Consider the following 12,387-nt stretch of genomic DNA (forward strand, 5'->3'; position numbering starts at 1 on the left):
TCTCATCTCCTAAACTATGGCTATGATCCAGAAGGTCTTTGGTTTCCTTCTGTAATCAGTCTCACTTCTACCTTAAGTGGTTCTCCTGCTGCTCCTGAGAGTGGCAGTTTTACTCTCTACCGATTTGTAAACTTTGACTAAAAATACTATGCTTTCTCATTTTTCCCAGTTAATTCAACTTGGTCTAAGTTTTAATAAATTCAAGTGGGCCACATCACTGCAAAACGAGGAGCCACTTTCACACCTTTTGTATTTTATATTAAACATCTTAAGATCAGTCACTATTGTGAAATATCCTCTTGCTACTTAACTTTGAATATTTGTTGCACAGACAGAATGCTGATTTCAAAGAAATCACACAGATTTACACATCCCAACAGAAACAGTCTTATTGCTACTTTTCTACACCAATGGTTAAAGCAAAAATATTTACATTAACTCTTACCTACTTCTTTTTTAAAATACATTTTATTAGTATATTTGGTTAAAGATCTCTAATTCTCAAACTTTATCATATAAATCTGTTGCCTAAGTTTCCCATTTTAGATTACTATAACTCTGAGCCATGTTAAGTTTAGCCTGACTCTTTAATTGTTTACCCTTTCTAACTTCTAAAATATTTATCTGTATCTAGGGATGGGAAACGTTCATCTGTGCGAGCACTTTTCTAACTTATGAAGACTTCCTATCACCACAATTCTTAGAATAAAATGTTTTTTAGTTTATAGAAGATACTATGTAACGCAATAGCGGGGTCATGCAATACACCAATGGTTACCTGAGTTTTAAAACATACACACCCAAGGCCAAGTTTTCTTTTACTCTACTAATTTTCCAAAACTTACATGTTCCAAAAATAAAAATTTCCTTCTTCTAGGATTATATTAAATCTTTAAACAATGTCTACTTGTCTAATGACTAGCATACCTTACAGCATCAACCTAGAGCTATAGATAATATAGCCAGAAGGCACAGGACTCAGAAAGCATCTGGTTTTATATATAAATGAGGCAAAAGAGGGGCCCAGGGCATTGAGGTAGATGCTTCCAGTGAAGACTATTCTGAGACCAAGAATAGAATATTTTGCTAAATTTGTGAATGTAGTTACTCCTACTAAGACAAAGCACTTACAAAAGAGAACACTGGAAGAACAAGAGACCTAGATGACATTAAAAGAGAAAGATATCACTTACCAACAGCACCTGACCCAAATGTATCATCATTGAATTGATCAATCTCTTCATCTTCTTCTCCCAAGCCCTGAAATGCATCTTCATCTTCATCCAGAGGACAATCCTCTAAAGACTAAAAAAAGAGAAAAGAGATTAGCTATTCATGAAGTTCACACCTTCATTTAAAAAATGTCCATTTTGGGGCCCCTGAGTGGCTCAGTTGGTGAAGTGACTGCCTTCCACTCAGGTCATGACCCTGGAGTCCCCAGATAGAGTCCCACAGGAGTCTGCTTCTTCCTCTACCTCTTCCCTCTCATGCTCTCTTTCTCTCTCATTCTCTCTCTCTCTCAAATAAATAAAATCTTTTAAAAAGAAAGTTCATTTTGTCTTCCCAATCATCAGAATAGCTTAGAATATGATCTCTTGTAAACACATCATTTTTTCTACCTCCAATTTCCCTGACATTGAAAAATGGCAGTATCTTCTTTCAGTTTCTCTTTTCCGAAACACTCCTTTTCTCTATCAAGAATTTAATAACAGTATCTCTTCATGCAACCAAGAAATTAGGCCCCCAACTTTCCTGACATCACTGGTTAGAATAGTAATGACAACTCAAAATGCAAACTTTATCATTACTTTGAGTTTTATGTGTATCTTTCAACAAAAGTATCATGTTCCTCAGTTTCATGTCAAAATTTCAACTATTATGTCCTCTTAAAGCTTTCTCTTCATTTCCCCTCTTCTGTTTTCATCTGGTGATGAAACAGAAAGCTAAAATCTCAAACCCAATTAAGTGAACTCTGGAAAAGCTATGATATGGTGAGTTCAAGTTGTGGCCCCCTTCTTACAAGTGTGTGTAAACTTGGCTAAGTCATATTCTGGTTAACTCATTAAACACGTCTAAGTGTGTCTCCAGCTCTATCTACATTTACTCAGAGTGGCAACAAAGGGACAATACCTTAGAGGGTTGTAAGGATTAAATGAAGCAAAGATTGTAAATTTGCTAAACAATGCTAGTTATCACCACAACAATTTAGCTCAGTTCTATTTTAAATACCAACCCCCCCTTTTCAGTTTTCAACTGATTTATTTTCCAAGTTCTCTTCTTTTGGAAACTCTGCCTACCGCACCTCATCCTCTCTCCCACGTTTACATCAAGTCAGTTTGGTCTTGAACCATTCCTATCAAGTATAAGTAACCCGTGGCCCCAATTTCCAAAGACTCAGAATCACAATACCACACATCAATAGTAGGTCTGAGATACATCTTGCCAGACAACCTCCTTGAACAGACTTTCCTAAAGGCAAGGTTAGGCCAAAAGGCCATTCTACCCGTCTTAAACCCTTCCAAACTTCCACGAAGCAGGCATGCAACAGCTTCCACAGCACAGATCAACTTAACCAAATCACTGCTTTTTTAAATTAGAAAGACTCTTCGGGATCACCCAGAGCAGCCCTTTCAGTCTACAAGTCCAGAAACTTTCTGTCCAGAGACTAGGAGTAGCTCAAGGTCATACAGCGAGTTAGTGGCAGGGGCAGGACTCCACTATTGCTACATTCCCGGGATGGTCACCAAACACAGGTCTCGTTCCCCTCGCCCGGAACTTCTACGGGACACGCCCCCTCCCAACTCGGAGCCCTCTTCGGTAAACCGTCTCGGGCCCCAGTAAAGGGCAAGTCCAGCCCCCCCTGACCCGCTGGGTGCCCGTGCGCACGGGTGTGTGTGTAATTGGGGGGGGGGGTGTTCCGGGTTCAGGGCGGGAAACGCGTCTCTAGGCTTTCCCGGGAGACTCTCCCTCAAGGATGGGGGCAACGCTTTCCCCTCCGCGGCTCCTGCCGGGGTGTGGGTGGGGGATGGCCTGGTTACAGTACTTAACGGGCCCTCCCCACCCCAAAACAGAGGCCAACTCTCCCCAGCGGCAACTGATAGAACAGTCCCGCCCCCTGGAGCCGGCTCAGCGCCCACGGATTAAACCCGCGACCCCAGGCCCCAAGCGTTCTACTCGGTCCCCTGGGTCCCGCCGCCAGCCCCCTCCTTCCCCAGGGGCGCGGGACCGACGCGCGGGGGGTGAGAGAGGAAAGGGGGCGCGGGAGGGAGGGAGGGGTCACTTCCGGTCGCAAGAGCTCACCTCGTAGCGGAACATTCTTGGGGAGGGGGGAGGGAGCGGGGAGGGGAGTGGGGGAGGGAGGGAAGAAGCGCTGACTCCCCGGCTCCTCCGCGCGCGGGTCCTCCACCGGCTCGCGACCCCTGGCCGCCGCCGTACGCCGGAGCGTGCGTGGGAACGTGCACAGGCGCGCCTCGGGGAGGGCGCCCGCCCCGCTCGGCGCCCGGCGCGGCGGCTGCGCGGGGACAGATTTGGCGTCCCGCTTCCTAGTCTCAGCGGCGGGAAGGAGGTCCCGTGGAGAGAGACTGCGCACGCGCCGCCCGTCGGGGGCTTCCTCGCGAGCCCGACTCGCGGCTCCGCCCCCGGCTTCTCTGCGCCCGCCCAGCGCTCAGGTCCGAGTCACGAGTTTTCCGTCACCGACGGGGCGGAGAAAACCCCTGTGATTGTCACAGGGTATGGCTTTAGAGAGTCCCAGGCCGATCCTGGGCTCGGAGAAATGGAGGTTCCTGGGCTGTTTTTCCAGCGACCAGCGCGGTCTTCGGGGGGCTCGGTGGTCCTGGCGAGACACCCTGTGCGCGGAGTGGAGGGGGCAAAGTCAGGTGCAGGTCCTCGAGAGGGGCTGAAGTCGTCACCGCAGTGAGCGGCACGCCACCCGCTGAGTCCACAGCAGGTTGGGGCTGTGATTTATGTGTCTCGAGGTGATGACGGCGCCCGGTTTTTAAAAAGCGGAGGCTCGTTCCGGGAGGCTCAACCGGGGTGGTATTTTTAGGCGCCATGCGCTCCGGGCACGTGGCGCGGGGGAGCCAGAAAGGGCAGCGCGGCCGTGGGCAGCAAGGTCAACGAGGCCGCCGAGCCCCACCCCGGCTGCGCCGCTGGGGGACACCGCCTCCGGAGCGGACCGAGCCCAGGAAAGAGTTTGTCTGGGTTCTGGTGGTTCGTCATCCGTGCGGGCACCGCCCGGGCCCCTTCGGCCCCTTAGAGCTCATGGAACTCTCTCTTTTCCCCTAAGGACTAAACTTCAACCGCGAAGAATTAATTCCTGTGCATTTCGCAACTCCTTTTCTCCGCGTGTCTGAAAATGCTACCTCGCCTAGGAATGGCATACAGTAAATTCCTCACATGCTAATCAGACCCAAAGTCTGGACACTCTGGATTTGGAAATAGAAGTTCTGGGTGGGAATCGGTGCTTTGTCACTGGCCATCAGATTTGGGCAAGTTACCAAAACATCTCTGAGCCTTAATTTCTTTGTGAAATGGGTTTAATGGTACCTGCCTCACAGTAGTGGTTCAATGGTATAATGACGATTGAGGTCTAACCTGGCACTCTGCTAGGTGCTGTATATGGATTATCTCATTCTATCCTTCCTTATGCCAACCCCACGAGGTAGGTACTATTATTTTCTCTCTTTTGTGCGTGAGGAACCAAAGGATTAGAGATGTTAGGTAATTTGCCCCAAACCACCCAATGGCAAGTGGCAATGCTGCCAGCTGGGGACTCTTTCATTCCAAAACCTAGTATCTGAAGCATGGTGATCCTTTCACAAAAGCAAGTGCTTGCGTGGGCCAGGCCTGAACCTTGAAGAAGAGTAGCAGCCGGAGAATAAGGTGATTGTTGGGTTTCAGGCATGCACTGAACATTACAAAACAGTATTAGGTAACAGCAAGTCTTAACAATGACCAAAGCATGGGTGCTATAGACCAGGGGTTGGAAACTATGACTCTTCGCTGAATCAGACAAAGTTGCCTGCCTTTTTAAGTAAAGCTTTGTTGGAATACAGTCACTCTCATTTATTTATAAATTGTCTTTGCTTTAGGGCAAGCAAGGAAGGCAGAGATGAGTACTTAGACTGGAGACCATTCTGCAAGCAAAGGCTAAAATAGTTACTCACTGGCTCTTTATGGAAAATGTTTACAAACCATGTTTTCTCATCACTGTGTTAGAAATCAGATGTTAAAAAGAAACACATCTCTAATTCATGGACTACTTAAGAAAATACAATGGCAAGCAGAAACTATTTAGAACTGAGTGATAAAAGATATCAAGAGATTCAGGATATAGCTAAAGACGTTTAAAGAAAAATAGGAAAGCTGAATATAAGTGAAATGGGTGAACTTGGGAAAGAAAGAAAGAAAGAATAAGCAGTAATTCAGCAGAAGTCAAGGTGTCACTGGATTAACAAAATTATCCTTTTTTTCCCTCACCTAATACCTGTTCATGAAGGAGATTGAGAGTTTTCTAAAAAGAATAATGCATTTTTTTAAAAAAGTTGTGTAATGTAATCCTTTATTAAGTTGGGGAGGATACAAGTTTTTTTTGACAAGTGATTCTTTATAGAGATAAGGTATGATGTCTCTGGAGAGTGTCCAGTGAGTGGGTGAAAGAAAAGTCTCTTGCACGCCAGGTAGGTAGAAGAGGCTTTGATAGATGGAAGAGGACATCGGTTAGATAAAACCACTGAGTTTTCTTTAACGCTGTCTGTCCTTTCCCCAAAAGCTACAAATAATCCCTTGTGGTATTTATAGGCTCTATAATTTTTTTTAAAAATTGAGGCAAAACAATCCATTTTCTTGTGAGACTATTTCATTCATTTATTTATTTATTATTTTTAGTTAACATATAATGTATTGCTTGTTTCAGGGGTACAGGTCTGTGAATCATCAGGCTTACACATTTCACAGAAGACACCATAGCACATACCCTCCCCAATGTCCATAATCCAGCCACTCTTTCCCCCCCCTCCACCCCCCAGCAACCCTCAGTATGTTTCCTGAGATGAAGAGTCTCTTATGGTTTGTCTGCCTTCCCGGTCCCATTTTGTTTCATTTTCTCCCTCCCTAACCCCCACAACCCCCACCGTGCCTCTCAAATTCCTCATAACAGAGAGATTACTTGATAATTGTCTTTCTCTCATTGACTTACTTCGCTTAGCATAATACCCTCTAGTTCCATTCACGTCGTTGCGCGTGGCAAGATTTCGATTTTTTGATTCTTTGCCTTGGTTTCTTAACCGTTCCTATAGAATCACTGGAACAGGGTCAGGTGGCAGCATCCCATTCAGAATACATCCTTGCCCATTTTACTGGCAACAGCTGGTGCTAAGGAAATGGGGGGCAAGGTAGCTGAAGAGTAGGGAGTAAGGGAGGAAATCCTGTGAAAGCTGAAAAGCTTAACTCCCAGTCCAACACCTTGGTGTTCCCTGTGCCATGGGCTCAGTGGTGATCTGTTTCTGGCATTAGCTGGTCTTCTGTATTTCCCCGTGTCTAAATGAGAGGAGGCAGGTAAGCTTCTAGTTTCTGGCCTTTTCCTGAGACAGTTGGGGAAAGAGAGAGATTTCAGGCTCTCTGTGGAGACTGCTATACTAGAGGGAACTTGGCTCGCTCTCTTCCTTTGGGCAAAGCTTGCAAAAGAAAAAGTTTTGTTCAACAAAGTGTGAAAATTAGTCAAAGTTCCATGAACACCATTAACAGTCTTGAGGCATTCTATTACATACACAGAAGCCTGATGTAAAATATACGGTGATGTTTACGAATTCAGGCACACTTGTTTCCCTCACCCATTCGCTAACAACTCAGGACACTTTTGATTGAAGAGGTGCTTGGATTCTGGTATTCTTCCCCCCCCCCCCCCCCCCCGCCGCCCCCCATTAGCGAGATAGGAAACTTATAATGTAAAACACGTGATATTTTGGACTTTGATGGTTAACTTGGAATGTTGTAGTTATTTGATGCACATAATGGACCATCTGAATTCAGTGGTTAAAACAACAATAATGATTTATTTTGCCAATGAATCTCCGTTTGAGGGGGACACAAGGGGAGCAGCTCATCTCTGCCACAGGTGACATCCCAGCTTGCAGCTGGGAATGACTCTGGTTGGTTGGTGGAACCATCTGAAGTTTCATTTACTACCTGGCAGCTGAGACCTCAGAGGGGTTTTCAGTGCTTAACATGTGGACTTTCTACGTGGTTTCTTACTTTCTTCACCACCTGGTGTCTGGGTTCCAAGAACAAGTGTTCTGTAAGGGCCGGTTGGAAGCATATCCCCTGTCATGACCTAGTCTCGAAAGTGGCATAGCATCACTGCTGCTAGATCAAGGGCAAGAAAGATGGACCTCACCTCTGGATGGAAAGAGTGTCAGTGTCACAGTGGGAGGAGAGCATGTGGGAAGGGATATGTCATTGTGGTCGTTTTGGAAAATGGGGGCTAAGGGTTAGGAGACAAGGCTTTTTGGTTAAGAGAGGCCAAGAAATCTCTTGAAACAAAAGTCAAATCTTACAAGGTAGGTATTTTTCTCTCTTTAAAAAGTCACCATCACCACCACCACTACCTGGGTTTATAGGATGGCGTGTGAGGTTGGCACAAAATCAAAGGACATCTGGGAAATTTTTGCGGTTTTGGAGCTTATAAGATCTTTGGTAAGGACATGCCCTGATTTCCGTGGTGGAACGTAGGCCATGTGCATGCAGATCCCCCCTAAAATGCAGCTTGTCAGTTCATTCCAATAATGGGGGCTATGTTATCTATTGCTGCACAAAAAATTACTTTAAAACATAGCAGTGGAAAACTAAAATCACTTCTCATCTTACAAAGCTTTGGAGGGTCAGGATTCTAGGAGGAGCAGCTCAGCAGGGTGGTTCTGGCTCCTAGTGTTTCAGGAAGGGCAGTCAAAAACGTCAGCTAGGGCTCTGTCATCTGAAGGCAGGTGTGTGCCCAAGATGGTTTACTCACATGGCTGTTGGCAAGACGCCTCAGTTTCTCTCCACATGGACCTCTCCATGGAGCTTCTTGGCTGTTCTCAGAACGTGGCAGCTTCTCCCAGAGTAATAAGGGAGAGGCTGCAGCCACAGTATTTTTAATGACCCAGTCTGAGAAGTCATATATCAGTTCTGCCACGTACTATTTGCTAGAAATAAGTTAACTAAGTATAGCCCACACTCAAAGGGAGGGGTATCAGGCTTAACCCTGTAAAGGGAGGGATATCAAAGGATTTTTTGAAACCACCACAACCTGTTTGAAGGCAGACTCCAAACCTTTTAATTATGACAAATTTCTGGAAAGATAAATAGATTCTAATATGATGATGATCATAAAATACCACTGGTACAAATAAGGTGGTGTTGGTGCAGAAATATACAGATTGATTTATGGAGCAGAGTAAGCACCCGAGAAGTAGAACTTGACAGAAATGTGGATTTACTATGTGATAAAGATGATGCCTCAATTCAATGGATAAAGGAAATACGATTTGAAAATTATACTGAAGCAATTGGTAATTTATTTTGAAGTAAAAGTTAAAGCCATACAGCACAGCATACAACACAGTAAATTCCAAAATGACAAATACATTCCATGTAAATTTTAAACATAAAGCAGCAAGAACAAAATATGGATGAATATTTGTATGATTTCAGGATAAGTTTTCAGAATTTATTTACTATAAAAATGAAAATCACAAAACAAAAATTTGAACGCTGAATTTTATAACATATACCCATATAATATATGTAAATAGTATATATAAGATGTAGTATATGTATAAGATAAACTTTCAAAATATTTTCAGCACATAGGGAAAGTGTTGAATAAAGTACAAAAACTTAAAAATAGATTTTAAAATTCTTTAAGCATCTTAGTAAAGGCCACAAAAATTTTTAAGTAGCTATGGAATATATAAAAAGATCAATTTAGTAAATGTAGACAATTTGAACGCTGAATTTTATAACATATACACATATAATATATGTAAATATATAAGATGTAGTATATGTATAAGATAAACTTTCAAAATATTTTCAGCACATACGGAAAGTGTTGAATAAAGTACAAAAACTTAAAAATAGATTTTAAAATTCTTGAGCATCTTAGTAAAGGTATAAGATAAACTTTCAAAATATTTTCAGCACATACGGAAAGTGTTGAATAAAGTACAAAAACTTAAAAATAGATTTTAAAATTCTTTGAGCATCTTAGTAAAGGCCTCAAAAATTTTTAAGTAGCTATGGAATATATAAAAAGATCAATTTAGTCAACGTAGACAAGATTAACAGTTGCCATTGTGAAGCCAACAAATTGGCAGATAAGAAAAAACCAAGGACAGAAAAAAAAGGAAGAAGGGAGAGTGTGAAGGAGGAGGAAAGGAAGGAAGCCAACCCAGTGTGGACTGTGAGTTTATAAAACAAATACCTTTGTAAATAGTTGGTCGGAGTATAAATTTGTAGTCTCAGGAATGCAATCTGGCAATGTGTGTGTGTAAATAGGGGTTTAAAGTATTTTAACACTGGGGAAGTAATTAGAGTTAACACAAAATCATATGTAAAGATCACCCACAGTGATACTTGTAATAGTGAAAGATAGGTAGCCGTTTAAATGCCAATAAGAATAAATGGAAATGTTATGACAATCATGTTTTAAAAGGCTACTTGAGCAAGGCAGGTGTTTATAAGTTACGAGAATGAAGCAGGGTACTAAAGCTCCAAATATAATATGCATAATGTATAAAGTACCCAAACATTATCTGAGGTTTATTTTAATTGGTGGGGTTAGAAATGATTTTTAACTCCTGCCTACTTTTATATGTTTCCCAATTTTTCTAAAATTGATATGTAATATACTTAAAAATAGAAAAATTTTATTTATTTATTTATTTTAAGAAGATTTTATTTTCAGAGAGAAAGAGGGAGAGCACCAGAGGGAGGAGGATCAGAGGGAGAAGCAGACTCCCCACGCTGAGCAGGGAGCCTGATGTGGGACTCAAACCTGGGACTTCAAGATCATGACCTGAGCTGAAGGCAGTTGCTTAGCCAACTGAGCCACCCAGGCACCTAGGAAAAATGTTATATTAAAAGAACCATAGCAGGACAGATTGGCAAGAACAGAGGAAAGAAGTTCTCATACTGGTTCTGCCAAATAACCATTAGTTCCTGACCCCTTCTTGAAATTTCCCATTCTGAGTGGGGTGAAGATATTGTTTATGATTTTAAAGCATCACCAATTACACTTTCAAAATGATGATACGTTCCAGATATTTATCACATTCCAGATATTATTTTTATAACTTTGCAACAATAATAGATCTCCCAATAAACATTTCCCAAGACTCAGTCAATGGAAAGGAGAAAAGTAAGGCTTTATGAGTAGAAACTTGACGAATTATTAGTGCTCTTAAAGGGAACCTCTTGTAGTTACTCTGTGAGTATGTATGGAATGCCAGCAGCAAATCTCAGTATATAACCTTGTAGGGGAGATAACAAAGAAATAGAATGTCCTTTGACATCACTCGAAGAAATTCATCAATTCAATAAACAGGTATTGACAGCTTTAGCTCTTTCAGGCACTGGGTATGGATTTAGAGAACAAAACAAAATACCTGCCCATCAAGAATTTACTCTCTCTTATTTTAAATGTTAATATCTAACTTTCAGGAGCTAGAAATAGGAACTGGGGTCTGAGGAAGTAGTAAATTAGTTCCCCTGAGTTTATCATTTTCTGAGTTTATCATTCATGTGAGTCCACATTTCCTAGCCCAGCAAATGTCTTTTCGTTACCTTATTTAGTGCGTCTTTCAGCTCCTTGTTCCTCATGCTGTAGATCAAGGGGTTCAAGACAGGGGTGACGAAGGTGTAGACAACAGACACCACACGACCCACTTCTGGATTGTAGCTAGAGCTGGGGCGTAAATAGATGAGGCTACAGCAGCCATATTGGAGGAGAACCACAGTCAAATGAGAAGAGCAGGTGGAGAAGGCCTTGTGCCGCCCCTCTGCAGAGCGGATCTTCAAAATGGCAGCCACAATGAAGATGTAGGAGATGGAGATCAGGGAAAAGGGAATGGTAAGGATGATAACACTGACAATGAAGATCATGGCTTCTTGCATTCGAGTATCTCCACAGGCCAACCGCAAGATCGGGAGTACGTCACAGTAGAAGTGTGTGATCCTGTTGTGGCCACAAAATGGCAGGTGGAAAATCAGAGCTGTGAGTTGTAAGGCTAGAATGAAGCCAAGGACCAGGGCTCCCACTGCCAGCTGGGCACACAGCTGCCATCTCATGATGAGGGTGTAACGCAGGGGATCCCGAATGGCTACAAACCGATCGTAAGCCATGATCCCCAAGAGGATACAATCAGCACTGCCCAGAAAGACAAAGAAGAACATCTGTGTGCCACAGCCAGTGAAAGAGATGGGTATTCTCCCCATGGTCAGGAGGTTGACCAAAGCGAGAGGAGCCACAGTGGAAGAGTAAAAGATCTCCAGAACTGCCAAGTTGGCCAGAAAGAAATACATGGGAGTGTGGAGTGAACGCTCTGCCCAGACAGTGAGGAAGATTGTGGCATTACCAAGGAGACTGCCGATATACATCAGCAGGAAGGCCACAAAAATAAGTATTTGTATCTCCAGGATGGGCGAAAATGGGTGAAAGTGGAACTGGATGTCTGTGGTTTGGTTTTCATCCCCCATAAAAGTGGCACATCAGGTTTTCTAGGACAAAAGAAAAATTATGTTAGGAAAGAAAGTGCTTTGAGCTTTAGGATGAAGTGATGATACTGTGTTAGCACCTCTAGCTTTAATAATCTCGAAGCCGAGTTTATACCGGGCATGTCACTCTCTAATCTTGCTTGTGTTTGCCAGCTCACATTTTCAAGAGAGTTGGCTCAGGTTAACTGGAAAGCCTGTCACTTTGAGTAAGAGCCAAGTTAATTTGCCCCATGTGGCAATGGAGCTCAGGACTTTGACTTCACTTTTGTTTTGCAAGAACCAGCTGAACTAATAACACCTGAGCTTCTAAACACATGTGTTACCTAGCAATAATATACTGGCTATCAAATATGGACTCGTAATGATCCTGAGTCCAAGTCCTATAATATACATTGGGATCATATTGTCCCATGTAAATGATGCTCCATTGTTCTCTGAGGGTTAGGTTCCTAGACAGAAAAAAGAGGTCAACGGGCCAGTGCAGCGGCACTGAGCATGATGGCCCCATTACTGCTTTGTGATTGCAGAAAACACTCTGAGCCTTCTAGTACATTGGCCCTTAACTATAAGCACCCCATACCTTTTACAGACTTTCCCTGTGTTTTTAACCAAGAGTCAAGAGAAGTACAGCAGTTT

General features: G+C 43.1%; 2 protein-coding genes across 2 annotated transcripts in view; both read right to left on the minus strand.

Moving 5' to 3' along the window:
• The window catches only part of PATL1 (PAT1 homolog 1, processing body mRNA decay factor), a 30,155-nt gene extending 26,574 nt beyond the window's left edge, over positions 1–3,581 (minus strand). The window contains exons 1-2 of the mRNA XM_032358087.1: positions 3,301–3,581; positions 1,194–1,305 (exon numbers count right to left, since the gene is read on the minus strand). Coding sequence (XP_032213978.1) covers positions 1,194–1,305; positions 3,301–3,315 — 127 coding nt within the window. The 5' untranslated portion in view covers positions 3,316–3,581. The remainder of the gene's footprint in view (positions 1–1,193; positions 1,306–3,300) is intronic.
• Positions 3,582–10,794: 7,213 nt separating this feature from the next.
• Positions 10,795–11,733, minus strand: LOC116599974 (olfactory receptor 10V1-like). Its single transcript, XM_032359907.1, has one exon. The coding sequence runs from the start codon at positions 11,731–11,733 to the stop codon at positions 10,795–10,797; it is 939 nt and encodes a 312-aa protein (XP_032215798.1).
• Positions 11,734–12,387: the final 654 nt, after the last annotated feature.

Source organism: Mustela erminea, chromosome 9 (genome assembly GCF_009829155.1).
Source record: "Mustela erminea isolate mMusErm1 chromosome 9, mMusErm1.Pri, whole genome shotgun sequence".
Taxonomy (NCBI): Eukaryota; Metazoa; Chordata; class Mammalia; order Carnivora; family Mustelidae; genus Mustela; species Mustela erminea.

Coding starts and splice junctions, on each gene's coding strand:
- LOC116599974 (XM_032359907.1), bottom strand. CDS start 11,733: ATGGGGGATGAAAACCAAACCACAGACATCCAGTTCCACTTTCACCCA.